This window comes from Cydia amplana, chromosome 19, assembly GCF_948474715.1.
Source record: "Cydia amplana chromosome 19, ilCydAmpl1.1, whole genome shotgun sequence".
Classification (NCBI taxonomy): Eukaryota; Metazoa; Arthropoda; class Insecta; order Lepidoptera; family Tortricidae; genus Cydia; species Cydia amplana.
In genome coordinates this window covers 175084-201639 of record NC_086087.1, presented here as the reverse complement: position 1 = coordinate 201639, position 26556 = coordinate 175084, and the positions used below count along the sequence as shown (strand labels likewise).

The 26556-nt window shown below is 41.4% G+C and overlaps 2 protein-coding genes across 2 annotated transcripts in view; one reads left to right on the top strand and one right to left on the bottom strand.

Annotated features, from left to right (window-relative positions):
* Positions 1-7824, top strand: part of LOC134657226 (uncharacterized) — a 70486-nt gene extending 62662 nt beyond the window's left edge. Inside the window, exon 2 of the mRNA XM_063512796.1 lies at positions 5728-7824. Coding sequence (XP_063368866.1) covers positions 5731-7356 — 1626 coding nt within the window. The 5' untranslated portion in view covers positions 5728-5730 and the 3' untranslated portion in view covers positions 7357-7824. The remainder of the gene's footprint in view (positions 1-5727) is intronic.
* A 5422-nt stretch (positions 7825-13246) lies between these two features.
* LOC134656814 (uncharacterized) lies at positions 13247-14791 on the bottom strand. The gene has a single exon (XM_063512339.1). It carries the CDS (start codon positions 14789-14791, stop codon positions 13247-13249), a length of 1545 nt encoding a protein of 514 aa, XP_063368409.1.
* Between the last annotated feature and the right edge of the window lie 11765 nt (positions 14792-26556).

The window sequence follows — 26556 nt, the reverse complement described above, 5'->3', positions numbered from 1 at the left end:
GAACCAATTATGAGCTGTTGCATACATTACTTTTTCTATGACAGCTGCAGCAAAAAAAAAAAAAAAAAGGTATTATTAAAAAAAATAGTTATTATTAAAAAAAAAGAGTTATTATTTAAAAAAAATTGAGTTATTATTTCAAAAAAAAAAAAGAGTTATTATTTAAAAAAAAAAAGGGTTATTATTGTAAATGAAAACATACCTCTTTCAATCAAGATGATCGGAACTTGTATCTTTAAAAAAAATAAAGCAGTTGTATTATACTCATAAGATGACTGCTAGCAGTCATCTTATGAGCCTATAGACAAAGCATTCAAATGACATTGCTTTAGATATCACTGTCAGTCATTTAATTGACACATTTAAGTGCTGGAGTAGAAAAAGACTTTATAGATGTTTTAACTAGAGTCTGTGCGGAAAGAGAAGAGTCGCGGAACGTATTGGGCCCCTGGCCCGATACCTACACTCCACGACTACTATACCTACTAGGTATTCATCGCGATAAACTCTATGATGTGGTTTTCCACATCATAGAGTTTATCGCGATTTGAAAAATCAAATAAGAACAGATATAGTTCTCACGCCGTTCACGGCCTTTCTCGGCCTACGGTTTTACATGTGTACCGGCAGCGGCCGCTGGTAATCACAATAATCTCATCCCGTTCACTGACCGACTGGCCGGATTACATTCAGCTCACTTATCATCATGTCAAGCTCCGTGTTTTCGTACGGACGTTTAAAAAACAAGCAACAACGGTTGCACTCCGGGAGTGCCGATAGAAGTGAAAACTCACCTCACTATGTTACCGACGCCCGGTAACACGATACATACGTTTAGCGGAGGTATTCTATTTATTTATTATATATTATTATCATTCTCAAATAAGATCACACTTTTTCATTGACATGTTTATTTACATACTGCAATGACAACGTCAAATTATTTGAACATAGGTAAAGAGTCTTGAAAAGGAGTCCGCAACACAAATGTCAAATAACATTGAGTTTTTCTATGATCGCCTTACGCTGCTCGAGTTTATCATTTTTTCCCCACCTCAAAAAGTGCCCAGCGCCGCTAAAGAAGTTTTCATTTCAAAAATAACGGGTTGCAATCAGGGAGTGCCATAGACTGTGGGATGTCTTGTCTGTGGGGAGTGCCGACAGAAGTGAAAACTCAATGACTAGTGCAAAATGCACTATGTATAATTGAGGTTAACGCCATCTAGCGTTATTTCGTCGCATTACTTGAAACCCCTAAGCACATCACTGTTAGTACTCGAGTTATATTAATACCAGTTAATAATGGAAATAAATAAACTAGTGGCTCTGTGAGCTGTAGACCTCGCGAGCAGACCTTAAAATTGAATAAATGTATGGCAGAAAAAAATAATAAAATATAGGTATAGTACATGTAATATAAACAAAAAATTAAAAACTACATAAAGCTACAAACAAAAATTAAACGAATACGCTTAACCCGCGCTTGATAAATAAAAAATACGAAATTTTTAATTTTTTCAAAATAAAAAAAATAAAATAAAAAACAACTATTTCTTTATTTCTTTATTTCTTTATTGCACCATACGAAATTTAAGCATAAAAAGCGGCCAAGTGCGAGTCGGACTCGCCCATGAAGGGTTCCGTATTTAGGCGATTTATGACGTATAAAAAAAAAACTACTTACTAGATCTCGTTCAAACCAATTTTCGGTGGAAGTTTACATGGTAATGTACATCATATATTTTTTTTAGTTTTATCATTCTCTTATTTTAGAAGTTACAGGGGGGGGGACACACATTTTACCACTTTGGAAGTGTCTCTCGCGCAAACTATTCAGTTTAGAAAAAAATGATATTAGAAACCTCAATATCATTTTTGAAGACCTATCCATAGATACCCCACACGTATGGGTTTGATGAAAAAAAAATTTTTGAGTTTCAGTTCGAAGTATGGGGAACCCCAAAAATTTATTGTTTTTTTTCTATTTTTGTGTGAAAATCTTAATGCGGTTCACAGAATACATCTACTTACCAAGTTTCAACAGTATAGTTCTTATAGTTTCGGAGAAAAGTGGCTGTGACATACGGACGGACAGACGGACAGACGGACAGACAGACAGACATGACGAATCTATAAGGGTTCCGTTTTTTGCCATTTGGCTACGGAACCCTAAAAATACAAAAAGTTATGTAGCAGTATACAATTACTGGGGATGGAACCAGGGACCTCCCGATGCAAACAAAAAAAGCGGCCAAGTGCGAGTCGGACTCGCCCATGAAGGGTTCGGTATTGAGGCCATTTATGACGTATAAAAAAGCGGCCAAGTGCGAGTCGGACTCGCCCATGAAGGGTTCCGTATTTAGGCGATTTATGACGTATAAAAAAAACTACTTACTAGATCTCGTTCAAACCAATTTTCGGTGGAAGTTTACATGGTAATGTACATCATATATTTTTTTAGGGTTCCGTAGCCAAATGGCAAAAAACGGAACCCTTATAGATTCGTCATGTCTGTCTGTCTGTCCGTCTGTCCGTCCGTATGTCACAGCCACTTTTCTCCGAAACTATAAGAACTATACTGTTGAAACTTGGTAAGTAGATGTATTCTGTGAACCGCATTAAGATTTTCACACAAAAATAGAAAAAAAACAATAAATTTTTGGGGTTCCCCATACTTCGAACTGAAACTCAAAAATTTTTTTTTCATCAAACCCATACGTGTGGGGTATCTATGGATAGGTCTTCAAAAATGATATTGAGGTTTCTAATATCATTTTTTTCTAAACTGAATAGTTTGCGCGAGAGACACTTCCAAAGTGGTAAAATGTGTGTCCCCCCCCCTGTAACTTCTAAAATAAGAGAATGATAAAACTAAAAAAAATATATGATGTACATTACCATGTAAACTTCCACCGAAAATTGGTTTGAACGAGATCTAGTAAGTAGTTTTTTTTTATACGTCATAAATCGCCTAAATACGGAACCCTTCATGGGCGAGTCCGATTCGCACTTGGCCGCTTTTTTTAGTTTTATCATTCTCTTATTTTAGAAGTTACAGGGGGACACACACACATTTTACCACTTTGGAAGTGTCTCTCGCGCAAACTATTCAGTTTAGAAAAAAATGATATTAGAAACCTCAATATCATTTTTGAAGACCTATCCATAGATACCCCACACGTATGGGTTTGATGAAAAAAAAATTTTTGAGTTTCAGTTCGAAGTATGGGGAACCCCAAAAATTTATTGTTTTTTTTTTCTATTTTTGTGTGAAAATCTTAATGCGGTTCACAGAATACATCTACTTACCAAGTTTCAACAGTATAGTTCTTATAGTTTCGGAGAAAAGTGGCTGTGACATACGGACGGACAGACAGACGGACAGACGGACAGACAGACAGACAGACATGACGAATCTATAAGGGTTCCGTTTTTTGCCATTTGGCTACGGAACCCTAAAAAAAACTACTTCGTCCAAACCAATTTTCGGTGGAAGTTTACATGGTAATGTACATCATATATTTTTAGGGTTCCGTAGCCAAATGGCAAAAAACGGAACCCTTATAGATTCGTCATGTCTGTCTGTCTGTCCGTCTGTCCGTCTGTCCGTCTGTCCGTCTGTCCGTCCGTATGTCACAGCCACTTTTCTCCGAAACTATAAGAACTATACTGTTGAAACTTGGTAAGTAGATGTATTCTGTGAACCGCATTAAGATTTTCACACAAAAATAGAAAAAAAACAATAAATTTTTGGGGTTCCCCATACTTCGAACTGAAACTCAAAAATTTTTTTTTCATCAAACCCATACGTGTGGGGTATCTATGGATAGGTCTTCAAAAATGATATTGAGGTTTCTAATATCATTTTTTTCTAAACTGAATAGTTTGCGCGAGAGACACTTCCAAAGTGGTAAAATGTGTGTCCCCCCCCCCTGTAACTTCTAAAATAAGAGAATGATAAAACTAAAAAAAATATATGATGTACATTACCATGTAAACTTCCACCGAAAATTGGTTTGAACGAGATCTAGTAAGTAGTTTTTTTTTTATACGTCATAAATCGCCTAAATACGGAACCCTTCATGGGCGAGTCCGACTCGCACTTGGCCGCTTTTATTTTAGTTTTATCATTGTCTTATTTTAGAAGTTACAGGGGGGGGGGACACACATTTTACCACTTTGGAAGTGTCTCTCGCGCAAACTATTCAGTTTAGAAAAAAATGATATTAGAAACCTCAATATTATCTTTGAAGACCTATCCATAGATACCCCACACGTATGGGTTTGATGAAAAAAAAATTTTTGAGTTTCAGTTCGAAGTATGGGGAACCCCAAAAATGTATTGTTTTTTTTTTTTTTTTTGTGTGAAAATCTTAATGCGGTTCACAGAATACATCTACTTACCAAGTTTCAACAGTATAGTTCTTATAGTTTCGGAGAAAAGTGGCTGTGACATACGGACGGACAGACAGACGGACAGACGGACAGACGGACAGACAGACAGACAGACAGACAGACAGACATGACAAATCTATAAGGGTTCCGTTTTTTGCCCTTTGGCTACGGAACCCTAAAAAGCGAACGTTTGCAAAATACGCCATTATAGTTCTTACTAAATCTGACGAAATTTAGCTACTCATTCTCAAGTTAAAACTAAATATCTAAATACCGCCAAAACCAGCGATACAAATTTTCTGAATTTTTGGCCATTTAATCCATAAACCGCCATTTTGAAAAATTTCCAAAAACCGGATCGACAAAAAATTTTTATTTAGTCATAGAATTCGGTCACAAAATTTCACGAAAATCGGTTAAGAATTGCGACCTGTAGAGGAGAACATCTGGTCATACAAAAGCAAAATGCCCGAGTCAAAACGTAGACCTTCGCTACGCTTCGGTCAATAAGAAGATGAGCGAGTGATAAGAAGTCAAGAACTGGTTCTAGTTCAAAGTTGATGAAGGCGTCAGCCTCTTTACTGAAACTTCTTTCTACAATGTTTCTAACTTTCTACAACTCATTGACACTTGACAATGACGTGGCATTATGAGCGCCAACGTGGAATGCCATATATTCCGCGTAAGAACCGTGATCCTCAACCATCGCGCTGCCGCGATTGTTGTCACGGGACCTCGATCCTGAGGGTGCCTCTGTCTTCCGCTAGTGATAAACGACAAATATGACGACGTCGGAACCGGTTGGAACAACATTTCGGTACACGTCGCTCAAAGTATTCGTAATTTGTGTAGGCTTGTCGATGTAAGCGGCCGTGACCGAATGTTCATTTCATGAATAAGTTATTAAGGATTATTTATGCTAAACGATACCGTCATTAGAAGTCGTTATGCTACACAACATTTCATCAATACAATTATCTTGCTATCCATCGGATCCACCCATACTGAGAGCATAATTCCATTCGCCTTCTTCGTACGCTAGCCTTAGGGCGCGTGTACACGGTTGCCGCCGCCGCGAGTTTTACGCGTCTGGTGTACATAGCGCGAAGGTGCGGCGGCGGCGCGGCGGCGGCGCGGAGGCGGCACCGTGTACACGCACCCTTATTATACGCATCCTAGGGGCGTCTGTACAGTTGTACACGCACATGTTCAAGTAGTCTGCCTGATATGGTTGGCCGGTCAAACTTAAATATAACTACAATATACCTAAACATTTACCCGAAAGTTATCGAAGTAAAAACCACATTAACGTGATCATGTTATGCGTTCCAGGTGATGCGGTGTGCGGGCGGGGTCCCGACGCGGCTGGCGGGGTGGCGCGGCGCTCGCGCGCTGCTGCTGCTGGTGTGCTGGGGCGCGCTGTGCGTGGTGTGGCTGCCGCGCCTGCGCACGCCGCCGCCGGCGCCGCAGCACGCGCCCGCGCGGCAGCTGCTGCAGTCCGACCCCGCCGTCTCCACGCCCGCGCCCTCCGCCACGCCCGCCGCCGACGCGCACCTCACCGAGGACCAGCTGCGCGCCGACGCCGAGCGCCAGCTGCCCTCGCTCCCGCTCACCTACTGGCACAAGCACCGCAACGACAAGAACAAGTTCTACAAGTCGAAGGACTGCGCGCCGTTCCCCTCCGTGTTCGACCTCGAGTTCCACAACACGTACTGGCAGACGTTGCGCTCGAGTCAGGGCGTATTCCATCTGTATGGCGCTTATCTTGACGCTCGAAATGCCTCGCGCATCGGCCCCGCCGTGAGATTGTTGGCCGTGCACGACCGCATCAAACCGACGCTGCCCACCCACTGCCAGCTCTGGTTCGAAGAACGACCCGACCCTGTCGTTGTGCGCGTGCTCGAATACAAATACGTGTGGAACAGCAAGTGGGGCAACTACCGGGACGGTGTTCTGCAGCCGTACCTGCTGGCGTGCGTGCTGCCGGCGGACGTGCGCGCGCTGCGGCCCGCCGCCGTGTCGCTGGTGGAGAAGCCGTGCGACCGCGCCACCAACTGCCTGCGCGTGCACTTCGACGAGCCGCCCGATCGCGCGCAGAAGGAGTTCGCCGTCTGCGTCAAGGGGCTCGACTTCCAGCACGAGGACCTGTCCGTGCGGCTCGTCGAGTGGATCGAGCTCGTGCGGCTGCTCGGCGCCGACAAGGTGTTCTTCTACGAGCTCCAAGTCCACCCCAACATCAGCAAGGTTCTCGCGTACTACCGCGCGCGGGGGATAGTGGAGAGCACGCCCATCACGCTGCCGGGCGGGCAGCCCAACCTGCCGGGCCTGCAGCACATGTATCTGAAGAAGAAGACGACGCACAAGCGGCAGATGGAACTTGTGCCGTACAACGACTGTTTGTACCGACACATGTACCAGTACCGTTGGCTGGCGCTGCTGGACATAGACGAGGTGATTGTGCCGCTACAGGACCCCGACTGGAGCTCGCTGTTGAAGCGCGTGATGCCGCTGGCCGCCCCGGCGGCCGGCAAGCCGCCGCGGTCGTCGTTCCACGCGTCCAACGTGTACTACCTGGACCAGCTGCAGCACGGCTGGGAGCCGGGCGCGCCGCGCTACATGCACATGCTGCAGCACGTATACCGCACGCGCAACTTCACCAAGCCCGGCCAGTACGTGAAGGCGTTCCACGAGACGGGGCGCGTGCTGGCGCTGCACAACCACTTCCCGCTGGCGTGCCTGGGCGGCGCGTGTTCGTCGTACGCGCTGGACACCAAGCAGGCGCGCCTGCAGCACTACCGCGCCGACTGCGTGACGGCGCTGAGCAAGTCGTGTCAGGAGCTGCGCGCCGAGCCGGTGCGCGACGCCGCGCTGTGGCGCTGGGCCGACCGCCTGGTGCCGCGCGTCACGCAGGTGCTCACGGAGCTGGGGCTGGTCCCGCCCGACGCGCCGCCGCAGCGGTGACACCCTCTAGTCACGCCGGCGACGCCCGGCACGCACTAAACTAGCCACAGTACGCCCCGTGCTCTAACTATATTTTTGTAAGCATTTATTTTGTATTCCTATTTATTGTATTTGTAAATAGTTGAGATGTAGACGGTGACGTACTTTCGTGTGACACTTTGTTTGTGAATTGAAGTGAATATTGAGATATTCGAGTATTGTGTATAAGTATTAAAATTGCGTCCGCCGGGTGGCATCGGCGCAATGGACAGTAACAAATGGACTACTTATATAAATATACGAAAACGGCCTCCTCCACAGCGAGGACGGCCGCGGCGCGGCTCGGGCGAGCGATGCCGGGCGTTTAGAACAGTCAAGAACAAATGTATGCTAGCATTTTGTATGCAATTTGATTGAATAGTTGGTGAATATTGAAATAGATCCTATAGCGGACCGGCAGGAGTTGAAAATAAAAAGTAAATCCTCGCATTCACTTGTTTTCATTCACCCCTCGTCCACATTCATCTTGCCACAGTAATGTCACTAATGTGCCATCGCCGACACAGTGAACTGGCCATTCGTAAACCCACAACCCTTATTCCAACGAGATATAATCTACCATTAGGGGTCATCCATTAATTACATCACACGTTTAGGGGGAGGGAGGGGGTCAAGAAAATGTGACATATTGTGACATGGGGGAGGAGGGAGACACAAACTTTGTGACGTCACTTTAACTTCATCAGTAACTGAAAAATTATTTAAATTATTTTATTCGCTGTACATTCAAATAACAAGTTTTTAAAACGATAATCGTTTTTATTCGTTTAATTTTCTTTCCTAAGCAGTTTTGGGTTATAAAGTTACTAATATTTATATCGTCAAAAATATTTTGATAAAATATTAATAATACTTAGGTACTTACTTAATTCGATTTGGCGATTTTGTAGAAAAAATGTGACTCACACTAGGGGGGAGGGGTTTGCCAAATGTGACCAAGTGTGACAAGGAGGGGGGGAGGGGTAAAAAAAACCTAGAAATTCGTGTGACGTAATTAATGGATGACCCCCAAGGGTTAAGTACCTATGTTGTTTTTAGTAGAGTCCGAACACTGTAATTTTACAAAAGGCACAAGGTCCACCGATGGACAGTTTTACAGTGTGGGCGATGGTATTAACATAAACTGGTGGCCAAGGAGTTCACAAATAAGTCACCAAAGCCACTGGCATGCACTGTTATCAAGACATTAAAGTGTATGTTGCTATATTTTTGAGTACCTTGGCCGCTTCGATATATCTGATGGCGACTGTATAAACTACAATTCGTCAAGCAGAGAGAGCTGTTGCATTTCGATTGATAATGCGGTAAGTAATACCTAAGGCTTATTGAGGTAACCAGCAATAATTGGTTTAGTTCGCATTAAAAATGGTTTAAAGCGCCCATTTCTAGTATGTACTGTCAGTATCCTACCTATTCTAAGTATACAGCAATTATATTTTCACCTCAGCAGCTCGAACAAGGGTACTTTGCTACTTAAAAACAGTGAGCAAAATCGCATTTTGCTCACTGAGTGGGAAAAAATGAGCAAAATGCGATTTTGCTCACTCAGTGAGCAAAATGCGATTTTGCTCACTGTTTTTAAGTAGCAAAGTACCCTTGTTCGAGTTGCTGAGGTAAAAATTTAATTGTTGGTATATCTTAAGAAAACATGAGTGAATAGAGGTAAGTGATGAAGAAGGAATACATTTTTCGGGTTCTCTAATATGTTCTCAATGTTGAGGTGAAAAATGTTGTGTACTACACGAGATCAAAGTTATTTACATCTCGTGCGCTTTTGAGTCCCTTACTACGCTCAAGATTCTAAATTAGATTCACTCGCTACGCTCGTGAGTCTATTATAGAATCTTTCTCTTGCATGGGACTCAAAATAAGTACTCGAAGAAATATCAAACTTTGATCTCTTGTTGTACAATAGTAGTTTATGCAACAGTGATATAATAAGGGTTCTTAAAATTCAAGGGTCGAAGTTACAAAACGAGACGTAGTCGAGTTTTGTAAAAAAAGACCCGAGAATTTTAAGAACCAATTATGAGCTGTTGCATACATTACTTTTTCTATGACAGCTGCAGCAAAAAAAAAAAAAAAAAAAAAAAAAAAAAAAAAGAGAGTTATTATTAAAAAAAAAAGAGTTATTATTTAAAAAAAATTGAGTTATTATTTAAAAAAAAAAAGAGTTATTAACTAAAAAAAAAAAGAGTTATTATTGTAAATGAAAACATACCTCTTTCAATCAAGATGATCGGAACTTGTATCTTTAAAAAAAATAAAGCAGTTGTATTATACTCATAAGATGACTGCTAGCAGTCATCTTATGAGCCTATAGACAAAGCATTCAAATGACATTGCTTTAGATATCACTGTCAGTCATTTAATTGACACATTTAAGTGCTGGAGTAGAAAAATAACTATTTATTAATAATGCTAGTCATGTAATACTTAATTTACAATTGCAACGATTGCAACATAGGTATCTAAAGCAAATGACAAGGGCTAAAACAATTCTCATAAAAATATTACTTTGAGGAGAGCAAAATGGAGATTGGCTAACTTTAATTACCGGCTATGTTAGTTTTACTATAGAGACTTCACAAAAAACACAAACGCCTGTAGTATTTATACGAGCCATCGCGGCTACACCAAGTGTCACCAACATTTCCAGTTGACCGTGTACAAGTAAATTGCACATGCATCAAACATTGTTCATTGGCCCCATCAGCATTTTGTTTACCTATATAAAGGTTTCGTAATTAGTCAATAAGTACCTATTCATTCACAATATATTCACGTTTGCTATTCTATAAGTGTGCACACCTATCAAGTTATAATATAATAAATCAGTTTTATCTTTTATCTCCTGAAATCGTCTTTCGTGTTCCAAATTACTATCAAGATATTTATCAAGTAAATTAATCAGTAAGTTAGTAAGTACTCTAACACCAGGTATTATACTGGAGTTTTTGAAACACGAGTAGGTAGGCAAATCACGGCCCTGTTGTTACTATTGTAATTCACATGAGAATACTATATATTCACCTTAATCATAGTGAAATAAGTAAATTTAAAGACGATGTCTGTAACCAGTATGGTAAGTTATTGGACCTTGTTTTGTCAAACGATGTAGTACATGTTACTGAGTGTTTGGACCCTTTAGTACCGATTGTTGGCAAGTCCAACAAAACTTCTTACTTTCGTTACCATAGAAACCGTAGTAACATTGCCTTCACATTTTTACACCTATACGAATAGTACGTGTTAATTTTCTACTTTTATATAAAATATATTTGTGGCTACAAGACGGAGTTTCTGTTCTTCTACCTCTACGAACCAGCTTCAACCACCGCACCGCTGAACACCGATTGATCCATATCATAAAGCTATATAATTATGATATTAGAAACCTCAATATCATTTTTGAAGACCTATCCATAGATACCCCACACGTATGGGTTTGATGAAAAAAAAATTTTTGAGTTTCAGTTCGAAGTATGGGGAACCCCAAAAATTTATTGTTTTTTTTCTATTTTTGTGTGAAAATCTTAATGCGGTTCACAGAATACATCTACTTACCAAGTTTCAACAGTATAGTTCTTATAGTTTCGGAGAAAAGTGGCTGTGACATACGGACGGACAGACAGACAGACGGACAGACAGACAGACAGACAGACAGACAGACAGACAGACAGACAGACAGACAGACATGACGAATCTATAAGGGTTCCGTTTTTTGCCATTTGGCTACGGAACCCTAAAAAGGTGCCAGTCTCGCAACTAAACGCTTTTACTACAAAAAAGTTTTGAGATGTAATGTGAAACCAAGTCGGTTATTTTAATCAGTGCCAGGGGGTGTTAAAACCGTATCAATAAGATATCTTTAATTTGTAATACATATAATGACTTGGCAATCGCAAATATGTGTAATGCTCAAACTGCAATTAGCGCTAGCGTTATGTTCAATTAGAATTATTTTTAATAGGTGACGATGATCCTTTTGTCATTATGCAGCCGTGCAATGGCCAAGTCATTATACGTATTACAAATTAAAGATATCTTATTGATACGGTTTTAACACCCCCTGGCACTGATTAAAATAACCGACTTGGTTTCACATTACATCTCAAAACTTTTTTGTAGTAAAAGCGTTTAGTTGCGAGACTGCCACCTTTTTACATGTAATGTTTTTGATGGGATAGCTCTTATACTTTAGATTTTATTCCTGTCTAAAAAAACCCCGATCTCGTCACTAACTCACTCACTCACTCACTGTTGATCATCAAAACCTCTAGGGTACTTCCTGAAGTTCTAGGAAGCTGAAATTTGGTGTGTAAGATAGTATTAGTCCACAAACAACAAAAAAATTCAAAAACTTTAAATTTTTAGCTCCTAAGGGGGTGAAAAGGGGGGTTTAATTATGTATGGGAAATCAATAACCGCTAAACCGATTTAGTTGAAATTAGGTATGTAGATAGTTATTGTTATGGGGAAGGATATAGAATAGTTTTCAACCCCAAAATCTCCCCATAAGGGTGAAAAGGGGTGGAAAAAGGCATTAGGGGAAAAAGGGGGTTGAAGTTTGTATGGGGAATCAGTAAAAAGCAGATTGTATAAAAGATGCTCCCAGGTACATATTTCAGGATTTTTAATAGTAAATCACCCGCAACCGTTTAAATTAGGAGATGGAAGATTGTCATCATAAGCAACTTACAAAAAGATGTGAAATCCCACCAAAAACATTTTGATGTAAAATGTTGCCAAGACGAAACCATAAGGCTCGCAATGACAAAAAGTTATCAGATCTCTTGTAGAGCCAAGCTTCTAACTCTACAAGCCCTAACTTCACAGACTCTACACCTTAGTCAAAATGTGGCTTGGCCGTTTCGTTACCACAAGAACTATTTTATAATAAAAAGCGGCCAAGTGCGAGTCAGACTCACCCATGAAGGGTTCCGTATTTAGGCGATTTATGAGTTTTATGACGTATAAAAAAAAACTACTTACTAGATCTCGTTCAAACCAATTTTCGGTGGAAGTTTACATGGTAATGTACATCATATATTTTTATTAGTTTTATTATTCTCTTATTTTAGAAGTTACAGGGGGGGGGGACACACATTTTACCACTTTGGAAGTGTCTCTCGCGCAAACTATTCAGTTTAGAAAAAAATGATATTAGGAACCTCAATATCATTTTTGAAGACCTATCCATAGATACACGTATGGGTTTGATGAAAAAAAATTTTTTGAGTTTCAGTTCAAAGTATGGGGAACCCCAAAAATTTATTGTTTTTTTTTCTATTTTTGTGTGAAAATCTTAATGCGGTTCACAGAATACATCTACTTACCAAGTTTCAACAGTATAGTTCTTATAGTTTCGGAGAAAAGTGGCTGTGACATACGGACGGACAGACAGACGGACAGACAGACAGACAGACAGACATGACGAATCTATAAGGGTTCCGTTTTTTGCCATTTGGCTACGGAACCCTAAAAATAATGAATAGTGAATACATTTTTCACCTCACGCCCATGTGACGAAACATATTATGTTACCTAAATTAGTGACCCAAAGACGGACATGTAGGTAACGTAAACTAATGAATTTGGGGGGGGGGGGGAAACACTTTTGGGGGGTAAATAGAAAGTTAAAAAATAAAGTTATTCAAACTATGTCGTGTTATATATCAGATGAAAGAGCTCATTTTGAGAATTTTAAGTGAATATTTTTTTATAATTTTAAAATAAATAGATTAGAAGCTAGCGCAGAAGTACGTAAAAGTTAGTAAGGGTTTCCGAGTCTGAACTAGCTCTTGGAGCGTTTTCCATGAGGCAGGTGACTTCTGACTGGAGTCAGCAGTCAGACTGGGGGTGGAGGTGAGGTGTGGGTAGGAGGCGCGTGCTCGGGCTCTCCGGGCGGCAGCAGCGCCAGCGCGGCCAGCGCGCGCTCCACGCGCGGCACGAGCCGCCCGGCCCAGCGCCACAGGGCGGCGTCGCGCACCGGTGACAAGCGCATCTCTTCGCTCAGCCAGCGCGCGCAGTCGGCGCGGTAGTGCTGCAGGCGCACCTGGGCAGTGCTCATCGCGTGCGGCGAGCACGCTCCGCCCAGGCACGCCAGCGGGTAGTGGTTGTGCAGCGCCAGCACGCGCCCCGTCTCGTGGAACGCCTTCACGTTCGAGCCGGGCTTGGTGAAGTTGCGCGTGCGGAGCACGTGTTGAAGCATATACATGTAGCGCGGCGCGCCCGGCTCCCGGCTAGCCGGCTCGTCTAGGTAGTATACATTTTGCGCGTAGTAGGTGATGCCCGGCGGCTGGCGCTTAAGCAGCGAGCCCCAATCGGGATCTTCCATCGGCACGATCACTTCGTCGACGTCCAGCAACGTTATCCAACGGAACTGGTACATGTGCCGGTACAGGCAGTCGTTGTACGGTACCAGTTCCATCTGCCGCTTGTTACCTAACCTCTTCTTCATGTACACGTGCTGCAGGCCCGGCAGGTTGGGCTGCCCGCCCGGCAGCGTGATGGGCGTGCTCTCCACTATACCCCGCGCGCGGTAGTACGCGAGAACCTTGCTGATGTTGGGGTGGACTTGGAGCTCGTAGAAGAACACCTTGTCGGCACCGAGCAGCCGCACGAGCTCGATCCACTCGACGAGGCGCACGGACAGGTCCTCGTGCTGGAAGTCGAGCCCCTTGACGCATACGGCGAACTCCTTCTGCGCGCGATTGGGCGGCTCGTCGAAGTGCACGCGCAGGCAGTTGGTGGCGCGGTCGCACGGCTTCTCCACCAGCGACACGGCGGCGGGCCGCAGCGTGCGCACGTCCGCCGGCAGCACGCACGCCAGCAGGTACGGCTGCAGCACGCCATCGACGTAGTTGCCCCAATCGCGTTCCCACATGTACGTGTACTCGAACACGCGCACGACGACGGGGCCGGGGCGCTCCTTGAACCAGAGCTGGCAGTGCGCGGGTAATGCGGGCTCGAGGCGGTCGTGCACGACCAGCAGCCGCACGGCGGGGCCGATTTGGGACGCACTGCGGATATCAAGATAAGCGCCGTACAGGTGGAATACGCCTTTGCTCGAACGTAGAGTCTGCCAGTAAGTGTTGCAGTACTCGAGCTCGAACACTGAAGGCAACGGCGCACAGTCTTTCGTCTTGTAGAATTTATTAGTGTCGTTGCGGCGCTTGTAGAAGTAGGCGAGGGGGAGGGATGGGAGCTGGTGCTCGGTGTCGGCGGGCAGCTGGTCGGTGTCGGCGAGGGTGGGCAGCGCTGGGCGCGCGGCGGGCGGAGCAAGCATGCGCGGCCACAGCACGCACAGCGCGGCCCAGCACGCGAGCAGCAGCAGCGCGCGCACGCAGCACAGGCGCGCCAGCCGCCTCGGGAGCCCGCCTGCGCTCACCATCACCTAGTAGAATGCATATAATAACTCCGACACCCCACTCAACCCTAGTTTGCTCCACCCTAATACAATACCTCTCCTAAGCTATTATATCCCAAGGGCGGTCAGATATGAGAGCTTCATAACAAGGTACCGGACGTTTACTACTTAGTAGGGCACTCTAGATCTCCTCATAGCCGTTTTTCACGACTAGTTAAAAGTGATGAATAATATACCGCGGTGAAGTGCCGAAGTTGTTCGATCGCAGTGTAGCCGGGCGCACAACGACGAATACATTAGTCATTTGTACAACAAGAGATCAAAGTTTGATATTTCTTCGAGTGCTTATTTTGAGTCCCGTGCAAGCGAAAGATTCTATAATATAATAATTTAGAATCTTGAGCGTAGTAAGGGACTCAAAAGCGCACGAGATGTAAATAACTTTGATCTCGTGTAGTACACAACATTTTTCACCTCAGCAGTGAGAACATATTAGAGAACCCGAAAAATGTATTCCTTCTTCATCACTTACCTCTATTCACTCATGTTTTCTTAAGATATACCAACAATTAAATTTTCACCTCAGCAGCTCGAACAAGGGTACTTTGCTACTTAAAAACAGTGAGCAAAATCGCATTTTGCTCACTGAGTGAGCAAAATCGCATTTTGCTCATTTTGTCCCACTCAGTGAGCAAAATGCGATTTTGCTCACTGTTTTTAAGTAGCAAAGTACCCTTGTTCGAGCTGCTGAGGTGAAAAAATAATTATGCTCGTGTCGGAGGTCTGGGTGTGTTACAGCTCACTCTCAGAGTACTCGAGATGGCGTGAGCACTTCGGTAGTAAGTAATTCAGGAAAAAGTAATGTTTTCAGGCGAATATGACATATATATCCAATGACCTTTTATTTATGTAGACGTGTGACGTTCATAGTTGACAAAACTAAAAATTGATTAAATTCGACGACCGGTCTGGCCTAGTGGGTAGTGACCCAGCCGATGGTCCTGGGTTCGAATCCCGCGGTAAGGGCATTTATTTGTGTGATGTTCCGGAGTCATGGATGTTTTCTATGTATATGTCGGAGGCAGATCGTAAAATCGGCCATATCGAGATATTCCTAGGCATACCATGAAACGCCGCCATTTCAAGATCTGACTAGCGACTACCAGCCATATCGTTCAAACAACAACGTTTGACGATTTGCCTAGCGACGTTTAGGCATATCAAATAAGTAGGGTGTGATATTCCTAGGCAGATCATGAAACGCCGGCATTTCATGATCTGCCTAGCGACGACCAGCCATATCGTGCAAACCTCAAGGGGTGATATTCCTAGGCAGATCATGAAACGCCGGCATTTCATGATCTGCCTAGCGATCACCAGCCATATCGTGCAAACATCAAGGGGTGATATTCCTAGGCAGATCATGAAACGCCGGCATTTCATGATCTGCCTAGCGACCACCAGCCATATCGTGCAAACCTCAAGGGGTGATATTCCTAGGCAGATCATAAAACGCCGGCATTTCATGATCTGCCTAGCGACCACCAGCCATATCGAGCAAACCTCAAGGGGTGATATTCCTAGGCAGATCATGAAACGCCGGCATTTCATGATCTGCCTAGCGATCACCAGCCATATCGTGCAAACATCAAGGGGTGATATTCCTAGGCAGATCATGAACCGCCGGCATTTCATGATCTGCCTAGCGACCACCAGCCATATCGTGCAAACCTCAAGGGGTGATATTCCTAGGCAGATCATAAAACGCCGGCATTTCATGATCTGCCTAGCGACCACCAGCCATATCGAGCAAACCTCAAGGCTCAAAAGGAACGTAATATTAAAAGGTACGATCTGGCAACACTGGACTCGGACGCAGCGCCATATAGAATGCAGCGCCACCAGTGGCAAAAAATGCAATTATTTTATGATACGATCGGTATGACTGAAACTAGGAATTCGAGAATACATTGCTCCCATCGATCTGCCGAATCTTTTATAAGACAGATCGTAATATGCCTGAGTTAATTTTAGTCAGATCATGAAATGGCGGCGTTTCATGATATGCCTAGGAATATCTCATCAATTATTTTACGATGCGCCCGGTATGAAGCTAGGAATATCAACGAATACATTGGTCTGACCGATCTGCCGCCTCTTTTATAAGGCAGATCGTGATACGCCTGGGTTAATCTTAGTCAGATCATGAAATGGCGGCGTTTCATGATATGCCTAGGAATATATCGATATGGCCGATTTTACGATCTGCCGCCGACATATATAAGTATGTATTTATCTATATAAGTATGTATATCGTCGCCTAGTATCCATAGTACAAGCTTTGCTTAGTTTGGGGCTAGGTTGATTTGTGTAAGATATCCCCCAATATTTATTTATTTATTGAAGTGAAAACTTCTTTAGCGGCGCTGGGCACTTTTTGAGGTGGGGGAAAAATGATAAACTCGAGACAGCGTAAGGCGATCACGTGACCGTAAGCCCCGTAAGGTGGCCACTCATAATTTAGATGCCATTTAAATCAATAAAGAAAAAGCGGCCAAGTGCGAGTCGGACTCGCCCATGAAGGGTTCCGTATTTAGGTGCTTTATGACGTATAAAAAAAAACTACTTACTAGATCTCGTTCAAACCAATTTTCGGTGGAAGTTTACATGGTAATGTACATCATATATTTTTTTTAGGTTTATCATTCTCTTATTTTAGAAGTTACAGGGGTGGGGGGGGGGACACATTTTACCACTTTGGAAGTGTCTCTCGCGCAAACTATTCAGTTTAGAAAAAAATGATATTAGGAACCTCAATATCATTTTTGAAGACCTATCCATAGATACCCCATACGTATAGGTTTGATGAAAAAAAAATTTTTGAGTTTCAGTTCGAAGTATGGGGAACCCCAAACATTTATTGTTTTTTTTCTATTTTTGTGTGAAAATCTTAATGCGGTTCACAGAATACATCTACTTACCAAGTTTCAACAGTATAGTTCTTATAGTTTCGGAGAAAAGTGGCTGTGACATACGGACGGACAGACAGACGGACAGACGGACAGACGGACAGACGGACAGACAGACAGACAGACAGACATGACGAATCTATAAGGGTTCCGTTTTTTGCCATTTGGCTACGGAACCCTAAAAACTCAATGTTATTTGGCATTTATGTTGCGGACTCCTTTTCAAGACTCTTTACCTATGTTCAAATAAGTTGACGTTGTCATGGCAGTATGGCCAGTATGTAAATAAACATGTCAATGAAAAAGTGTGATCTTATTTGAGAATGATAATAATACATAATAAATAAATATAATAACTCCGCTAAACGTATGTATTGTGTTACCGGGCGTCGGTAACATAGTGAGGTGAGTTTTCACTTCTATCGGCACTCCCGGAGTGCAACCCGTTGTTTTTTTTATTTATTTGATCCAACGATTTTGAGAACTTGACAGGTTGGCGTCACCCATACGACTAACTAAATATAGGTTTCGTAACCTATATTTAATGGCTCACGATCGTGCGCCTGGTACCATATCTACCTCATTTTACTTACATCTATGCATATATCACACTAGAAGTAGTAATTGACCAGAATCAACTATACACATGCTATACACATGGATGGCACTTTGGGATGGCGTACATTACATGACATGACAGTAAAGTGTCAAGCCCCGTGAAAGAATTTTTATTTAAAGAGGAATACCTACTTCAAATCAAAGAGTATATTAGGCCGCAATATGCTTGGTCAAGCAAATCTTGTCAGTGGAAAAAGGCGGCAAATTTGTCATAGAAATATATAAGTTATCTAAATATGAAGAACCCATGATGGTGCAATAACAACAATTTTGACAAGTTTGGTGTATAAGATAATTTTCTCCAATATGCTCGGAAATGTTCACCTTATTGTAGCAAAAATAGTACCGGAAGTACTTCTTTATTGTCAAACTCTAATTTAAAAAAATAAAACTATCGCTGTCCTGTTCTAGCGGACGGGAAGTAAAAAAACACTACAGTAATAACTTATTACTGTAGTGTTTTTTACTTTTTAAAAATAAAAAAGCGGCCAAGTGCGAGTCGGACTCGCCCATGAAGGGTTCCGTATTTAGGCGATTTATGACGTATAAAAAAAACTACTTACTAGATCTCGTTCAAACCAATTTTCGGTGGAAGTTTACATGGTAATGTACATCATATTTTTTTTTTAGTTTTATCATTCTCTTATTTTAGAAGTTATAGGGGGGGGGGACACACATTTTACCACTTTGGAAGTGTCTGTCGCGCAAACTATTCAGTTTAGAAAAAAATGATATTAGAAACCTCAATATAATTTTTGAAGACCTATCCATAGATACCCCACACGTATGGGTTTGATGAAAAAAAAATTTTTGAGTTTCAGTTCGAAGTATGGGGAACCCCAAAAATTTATTGTTTTTTTTCTATTTTTGTGTGAAAATCTTAATGCGGTTCACAGAATACATCTACTTACCAAGTTTCAACAGTATAGTTCTTATAGTTTCGGAGAAAAGTGGCTGTGACATACGGACGGACAGACAGACGGACAGACGGACAGACGGACAGACGGACAGACAGACAGACAGACAGACAGACAGACATGACGAATCTATAAGGGTTCCGTTTTTTGCCATTTGGCTACGGAACCCTAAAAACGCAAACAGCCAATTATTATAGCCGCGGGCCGCGTCTACACGACCCGATCAGCTATCATTTCAAGCTATAGGATAGAGTGAGATAGTAATATAAACGACCTTACATGTCTCGTTCTTACAAGACCGTTGTGCTCGTATATGATCGTGCGAATACTGCTTAATAAAATCAAAGATTATTTTTATATTTTTTTAAGGATCTCATCCGTGTTCATAAAGCTTATATTGCACAATTATAGTTTGACATAGACAGAGAGAATCATACTATCTTTGTCTTACACCAGTACTAGAACCCAAAAGAAAAGGATGAGTATAGTTTTTTTTGTTCTTATTTACTGACAATTTGGTTTGACCAACTATATTTTCAATGAACGAATATTGAATGGTACTGAATGGCAGAATAAGTTTGTGCCTTTAACTTTTAAAAATAAATTACAGAGGGAAATTGTTTTTGACGTTTTTGATGTGAAGTTTCGATTTGAGTGATGCTCATAGAATTAGAATAGACAAGAACAACTGTCAATCTTCAAAAGTGCGACCAAAAATGAAATGCAAGTGTGTGCGTAAATTGTCTATGTGAGATCAAAAATAGTGATGTCATGTTACAACATATTAATAATCTGTCGGTGTTTGATTGCTTTATCGACTACTTTTTCAAATGTGTTATTTTAAACGTTAAAATTCTACGACATTATGATGTATAAAATAACACCTGCACTGCGTGTGCTATCAAAATCGTTACAGCCTTATCTTAGTCTAACTTAGCGGTTCTCAATCTTTTTTTTTGACGGAACCCTTTTGAAAAGCGAAATACTTGATGGAACCCTACAATAAAACAATAATTTTTAGAAGTGTATTTTTTTATTAATAAGCATAATAATTATGCTTATTTTATTATTCTAAATTTTGCGGAACCCCTTCAGGGGTGTCGCGGAACCCTAGGGTTCCGCGGAACACAATTTGAGAATGGCTGGTCTAACTCTTACTGTGTTGGAAAGTGAAGTTTAAATTTACTGCTAAACATCTGCACCTTCAAAAAGGTATAACAATCGTTATTATTTGAAGTCGGTTATAAAGGTTAATATCTTAATTATGTCTTGTGAAGAAATGATTACATAGCTATTAATATACCGACAAGTTATCGATACTGTCATCTGAACATTTTGTCAAGCCCTAGCGTAAAGTAACAGTTTATGTTTTTACACAAAATATTTTAAATTATTAAGTAATATGATAAATATATTAGCACACAAAGGAAGAATAACTTATAATCAACTGTATAAACCGGCTTCTTACACTTTTTATGCTGTTAATTTGACAAAATATCGTTAATAAAATTTCGCTCGGAATATCATTATGCCTCTGAAATAAGTATTTGCTAGGTTTATTTGGCCCCGTGACACTGAAATCCGGTACACTACAAGACACTATCTTCATTGTATTACTTTATCAAATAGTTTTCTTCCGAATTTGTGTATATTTTTCAAATTGAAAATTACGGTGATACGCTCTTGGCCGTCCGCGGCCGTCGTCAAACTCAAAAATGGTCACGTTTTCTCATTTGTAGTCTGACTCTTTCGCACTCATGCGATGTTCATATACGTGATGGCTTCCCTTTCGCACACTTCAGCTGTCTGTCAAGCGCGAGCGCGAAAATGACAAGTCTGTGGTGATGCTCGATGCTTAAATAACTAGTAGTTCGCCCCGAACTGAGAACTCGCGGTTAACCAAAAATTATATAGCGATTGACTTTGTTGCACCTACTCGTACCTACCTCCTCGTATAGTGCGACATAAAATAATAGAAAATAAATGAGGGCGCCACTTTCTACGTACCTGTCACATTTTTGACGTAAAATGCTTACACATAACAACAATTTAGTATGGACATTTTTGAGTTCCATTTTATTTAATTTCTACTATTTTATGTCGCTCTTTTTGCATCAATTTTGAAGCGCCATTTACAAGTTTAGCGTTAAGTAATATAGATGGCGCTATTTTTTCGAATAAAGGGCTTCGTATACGGCTGTCCCTCCCCTGGATTTAAGTCACCACCATAGAGATCAAAATGAACTGTATCTGTGCTAAGCCGAAATATTTCTTGTCAAATGTCACATACATATATTATGTTTATTCTATTTTATTTTTATAGCCTGACCAGTAATATATGATAATTGTCAAGAGGGCGCTGTTATTCTCATGTATAGGGTGACAATTCAGTGTAGTATGAAAAAATTAGTTCCAGTGAATTAGTTCAATAGATCCTGGTTCACCTATATCTTGCTAATCGAACGAGCGAGCGAAGCGAAGCGAAGTTCTTACATTCAACTTTGAACACGCGGCTGGCTAGCGGCACGTCCCGGCATTTCGATGTTTTTAAGCTGAACTGTCAGAAGATAGTTTGATACACAATAACTTAAGTAAATTTGTTCTAAATTAAATGAAATTGGGTAAACGTGTAGTTGAGGGCATTATATTTTAGTCATTAAATTATGAGCAGGCTCGATCAAGGGGTTATTGAGCTAGAAGAGCTTAGAAGGCCAAAAAGCTGTTTGTGAAGTGTCTTGCTATTCTGGTCATTTTATTTGCAAGAAAGTATGGTCGAGTTTGGTATCAAATGAAAGTGCTCGGCTTACACTTTTATAATATCGTTTTTAAATTTACCATTTTGAAATAATTAGCAAGATAAAAATAAAATAAAATAAACATTAATATAGGTATTTGACATTTGACAGGAAATATTTCGGCTTACCACAGATACAGTAACAGTTAAGGGCTCCACAGACCTTGCAATAAATCTTACGCGGTTTTCGATCCTTTGACGACTGCATTCAATTGATATTTTTGGCGAACCGCGAGTTCTCAGTTCGGGGCGAACTACTAGTTATTTCAAAATGGTAAATTTAAAAACGATATTATAAAAGTGTAAGTCGAGCACTTTCATTTGATACTAAAATCGACCATGTTTCTTGCAAAAAATTGACCAGAATAGCAAGACCCCTCACAAACAGCTTTTTGGCCTTCTAAGCTCTTCAAGCTCAATAACCTCTTGATCGGGCCTGCTCATAATTTAATGACTAAAATATAATGCCTTCGACTACACGTTTACCCAATTTCATTTAAATTAGAACAAATTTACTTAAGTTATTGAGTATCAAACTATCTTCTGACAGTTCAGCTTAAAAACATCTAAATGCCGAGACGTGCCGCTAGCCAGCCGCGTGTTCAAAGTCGAATGTAAGAACTTCGCTTCGCTTCGCTCGCTCGTTCGATTATTATTTTACTTTATTTCCTCGCATGTTTTGGAGAAAAGCACTATATATGCCTCGGCCGGAATAGCAATTCGTGGATTCGTCTTCTTTGTCGGACTCCGCTACGCGTCGTCCGACAAAATCGAAACTCATCCACGAATTGCCCTTTCCCGGCCTCTGCAATAATGTACTATTGCTGTCAAATAAGATCCCATAGGATAGGACAGGAAAGAGCACGCGCCGAGCGCCTGCGCCTGCCTCGTTCGGCATTCACGCGCTTCCATCTACGGCATCTACTATTCGGTCGCGTTGCCGTCGTACAGTCGCAGGCGCTCGGCGTAGGTAGGTAGAGTAGGTAGGCGTAGGTTATAACGCAAAGTTTGACAGCTATCGGTTTATCTAACCCACAGACTTGACGTGTACAATAATGTACAGTCACCAGCATTCATATATAACTCTTCAAAGGCGGCAAAAATATGTAACACGCTCTTATGGCTCTACAACTAAGATCCTGTCATATATTTGCGGCCTTCGTTGTGTAACATACTATTAGCCTAGTAAGCCTTAAAGAGAGTGATTTCATCTGTACACCGTGCAAATCAGCGGGCTAGCGTGTTCGCTCTAACCAACTCTAACTGACAATGGCCGGCGCTCCCTCTCTATATCAATATCGTCCTTCAAGTCGTCGGTCAGCTTCATACAAATAGTATGTCACTGTCAGCGATGACAATGACATGTCTGTGGTCAGCTTTCGAGTGGAACTTTGGTAAGTTAAAGTAATAGTGGTATAATTCTTTTAATACATCTTAAGATTTATGTATGAAATTTAAGCCACATAGGTACAGTCAGCAGCAACAGTTGGTAAGCGGGCGCGGTGTTCAAAACGATCTTGACACGACTTTATTGTTAAGAGAATAAGAGCGCGTCAAGGTAATTTTGAACACCTCGCCCGTTTAGCAACTTCGGCTGCTGACTGTGCACTACAATGCCGCAATGAAATGGTCACAAATGTCTACATAACCGCAGTAGTGAACAGATTGCTTTGAACACTTAACTGCATTTTAACTAGGTACTTATGATGCTGACTGTACTTCACATATTTGGTTGTACATTAGTATACTGTGTACAATGTAACATTAAATAATGTTTGGCAGCAGGAAAACGATTGTCACGCGCACTGTGGGGCAAATAAGTTGACAATGAGGAACGGGCGGGTAGAGCTCTCGGCCAAGTATTATTAGGAATGTCGAATACAGTGACGACTAAAGTAGCCAAATATATCGTAACACAATACTAATACATATATCTAATACATATATCTTACACATCTTATGTCTATTTGATACAGGCACATATTTTTTATATCAGCGATTTAAATATCTTACACATTAGGATAACCTAATACTACTCTACTTCGAAATAAAGATATATGTATTAGTATTGTATGTGTTACCACAACACGAAGAGAACAGAACGAAAGGCTACTGAGCTTAGCTGTCGCATGCCGCATCCTCACACTGTTTATGTTTGTCGGACGGCTGATTAATTTCACACACGGTCACTCACTAATATTACCGTGATAAGATTAGCTGACGTAATTTTTTGCAGGTCGAATCGCGTCCGTTTTACGGTCACGTGATAGTCTTACGGTCACGTCATCTCGCGAGTTTAACATTTTTTCCCCACCTCAAAGTACACAGCGCCGCTAAAGAAGTTTTCACTTCAAAAATGGTAATGTATTGATTTGTTATTTAATTTGTTTACATTCACACAATGCCATGCCTCCTGCGCTTTGTTATGGTACTGTGGCGTTGGTTTCACACATGAACTCGGTAAGTAGTCTTTAATTTTGTTCACTTGTCTATACTACTTCAAGTTTCCCGAACTTGGCTAGCGCGCTACCGAGCCCCTGCGCTTTGTTATGCTAGTGGGGCTTTGACTTCACACATAAACACCCGGTAGTCTTTAATTCTGTACCAATTCATGGCTCCAGTGATTCACTAATGCTCCGATATGACATTAGCTGTGGTTTGAAGGGTAGGGCTGGCGGTGTGAGCCTACAGCTACATAAACGTTGTGATCTTTATCAACGTGCAGTTTTCATAGCAAAGTATACGGTTGATAAAAAAAAGCGGCCAAGTGCGAGTCGGACTCGCCCATGAAGGGTTCCGTATTTAGGCAATTTATGACGTATAAAAAAAACTACTTACTAGATCTCGTTCAAACCAATTTTCGGTGGAAGTTTACATGGTAATGTACATCATATATTTTTTTTAGTATTATCATTCTCTTATTTTAGAAGTTACAGGGGGGGGGGGACACACATTTTACCACTTTGGAAGTGTCTCTCGCGCAAACTATTCAGTTTAGAAAAAAATGATATTAGAAACCTCAATATCATTTTTGAAGACCTATCCATAGATACCCCACACGTATGGGTTTGATGAAAATAAAATTTTTGAGTTTCAGTTCGAAGTATGGGGAACCCCAAAAATTTATTGTTTTTTTTTCTATTTTTGTGTGAAAATCTTAATGCGGTTCACAGAATACATCTACTTACCAAGTTTCAACAGTATAGTTCTTATAGTTTCGGAGAAAAGTGGCTGTGACATACGGACGGACAGACAGACGGACAGACAGACAGACAGACAGACATGACGAATCTATAACGGTTCCGTTTTTTGCCATTTGGCTACGGAACCCTAAAAACAACGGGTTGCACTCAGGGAGTGCCGGCAGAAGTGAAAACTCAATGACTAGTGCAAAATGCACTATGTAGAATTGAGGTTAACGCCATCTAACTCCTAAGCACATCACTGTTAGTACTCGAGTTATATTAATACCAGTTAGAGCGAAACTCACTAGATGTCATTTAAATCAAGAAAGAAAAACTCAATGACATCACATGTAACAATTTTTCGATCAGGTCACGTGTCCGTCTTACGGTCACGTGATCTGTCGCGAGTTTATAGTTATTTGTACAACAAGAGATCAAAGTTTGATATTTCTTCTAGTGCTTATTTTGAGTCCCGTGCAAGCGAAAGATTCTATACTATTCTTCTCACTATAATTTAGAATTTTGAGCGTAGTAAGGGACTCAAAAGCGCACGAGATGTAAATAAATTTGATCTCGTGTAGTTCACAAAACTTTTCACCTCAGCAGTGAGAACATATTAGAGAACCCGAAAAATGTATTCCTTCTTCATCACTTACCTAGAGGTAAGTGCTCACTGAGTGAGCAAAATCGCATTTTGCTCATTTTATCTCACTCAGTGAGCAAAATGCGATTTTGCTCACTGTTATTAAGTAGTAAAGTACCCTTGTTCGAGCTGCTGAGGTGAAAACATTTTTTCCCCACCTCAAAAAGTGCACAGCGTCGCTAAAGAAGTTTTCACTTCAAAAATATTGTACAAGAGACCTGTAGAGGAGATCATCCGTACTTACGAAAGAATTTGTGTAGGTACCTACATATATGTATACCTTAAATAAATTGTGTATTTTGATTGCCAACCATACTTTGCTATTAAACTGCACGTTGAAAATGATCACTATGTATGATAAAAGTGATATAACGTTCCAACGAGAATTGTGTGTTTGCTTAGCTGGGGGCACGGCAGTGCCCCCGCCAAGTCGAGCAAAGCAAAGAGGCACGACCGTACCATCCTTTTCTCGAAGCGCTTCAGGCCATTTTCGACGTCCTGTAATTTTGTGCTAGCTGAAGCTAGAACCCTGAATTTTCAGTAATATATAGGGCTTAACATGCTTAAGATATATTCTCAAAAACATTCAATTTGAACTTGTAGTTTAAGAATTATTGTATGTCAAAGTTCCTTAATTTCGACACTGGATCACTCACTCACGAT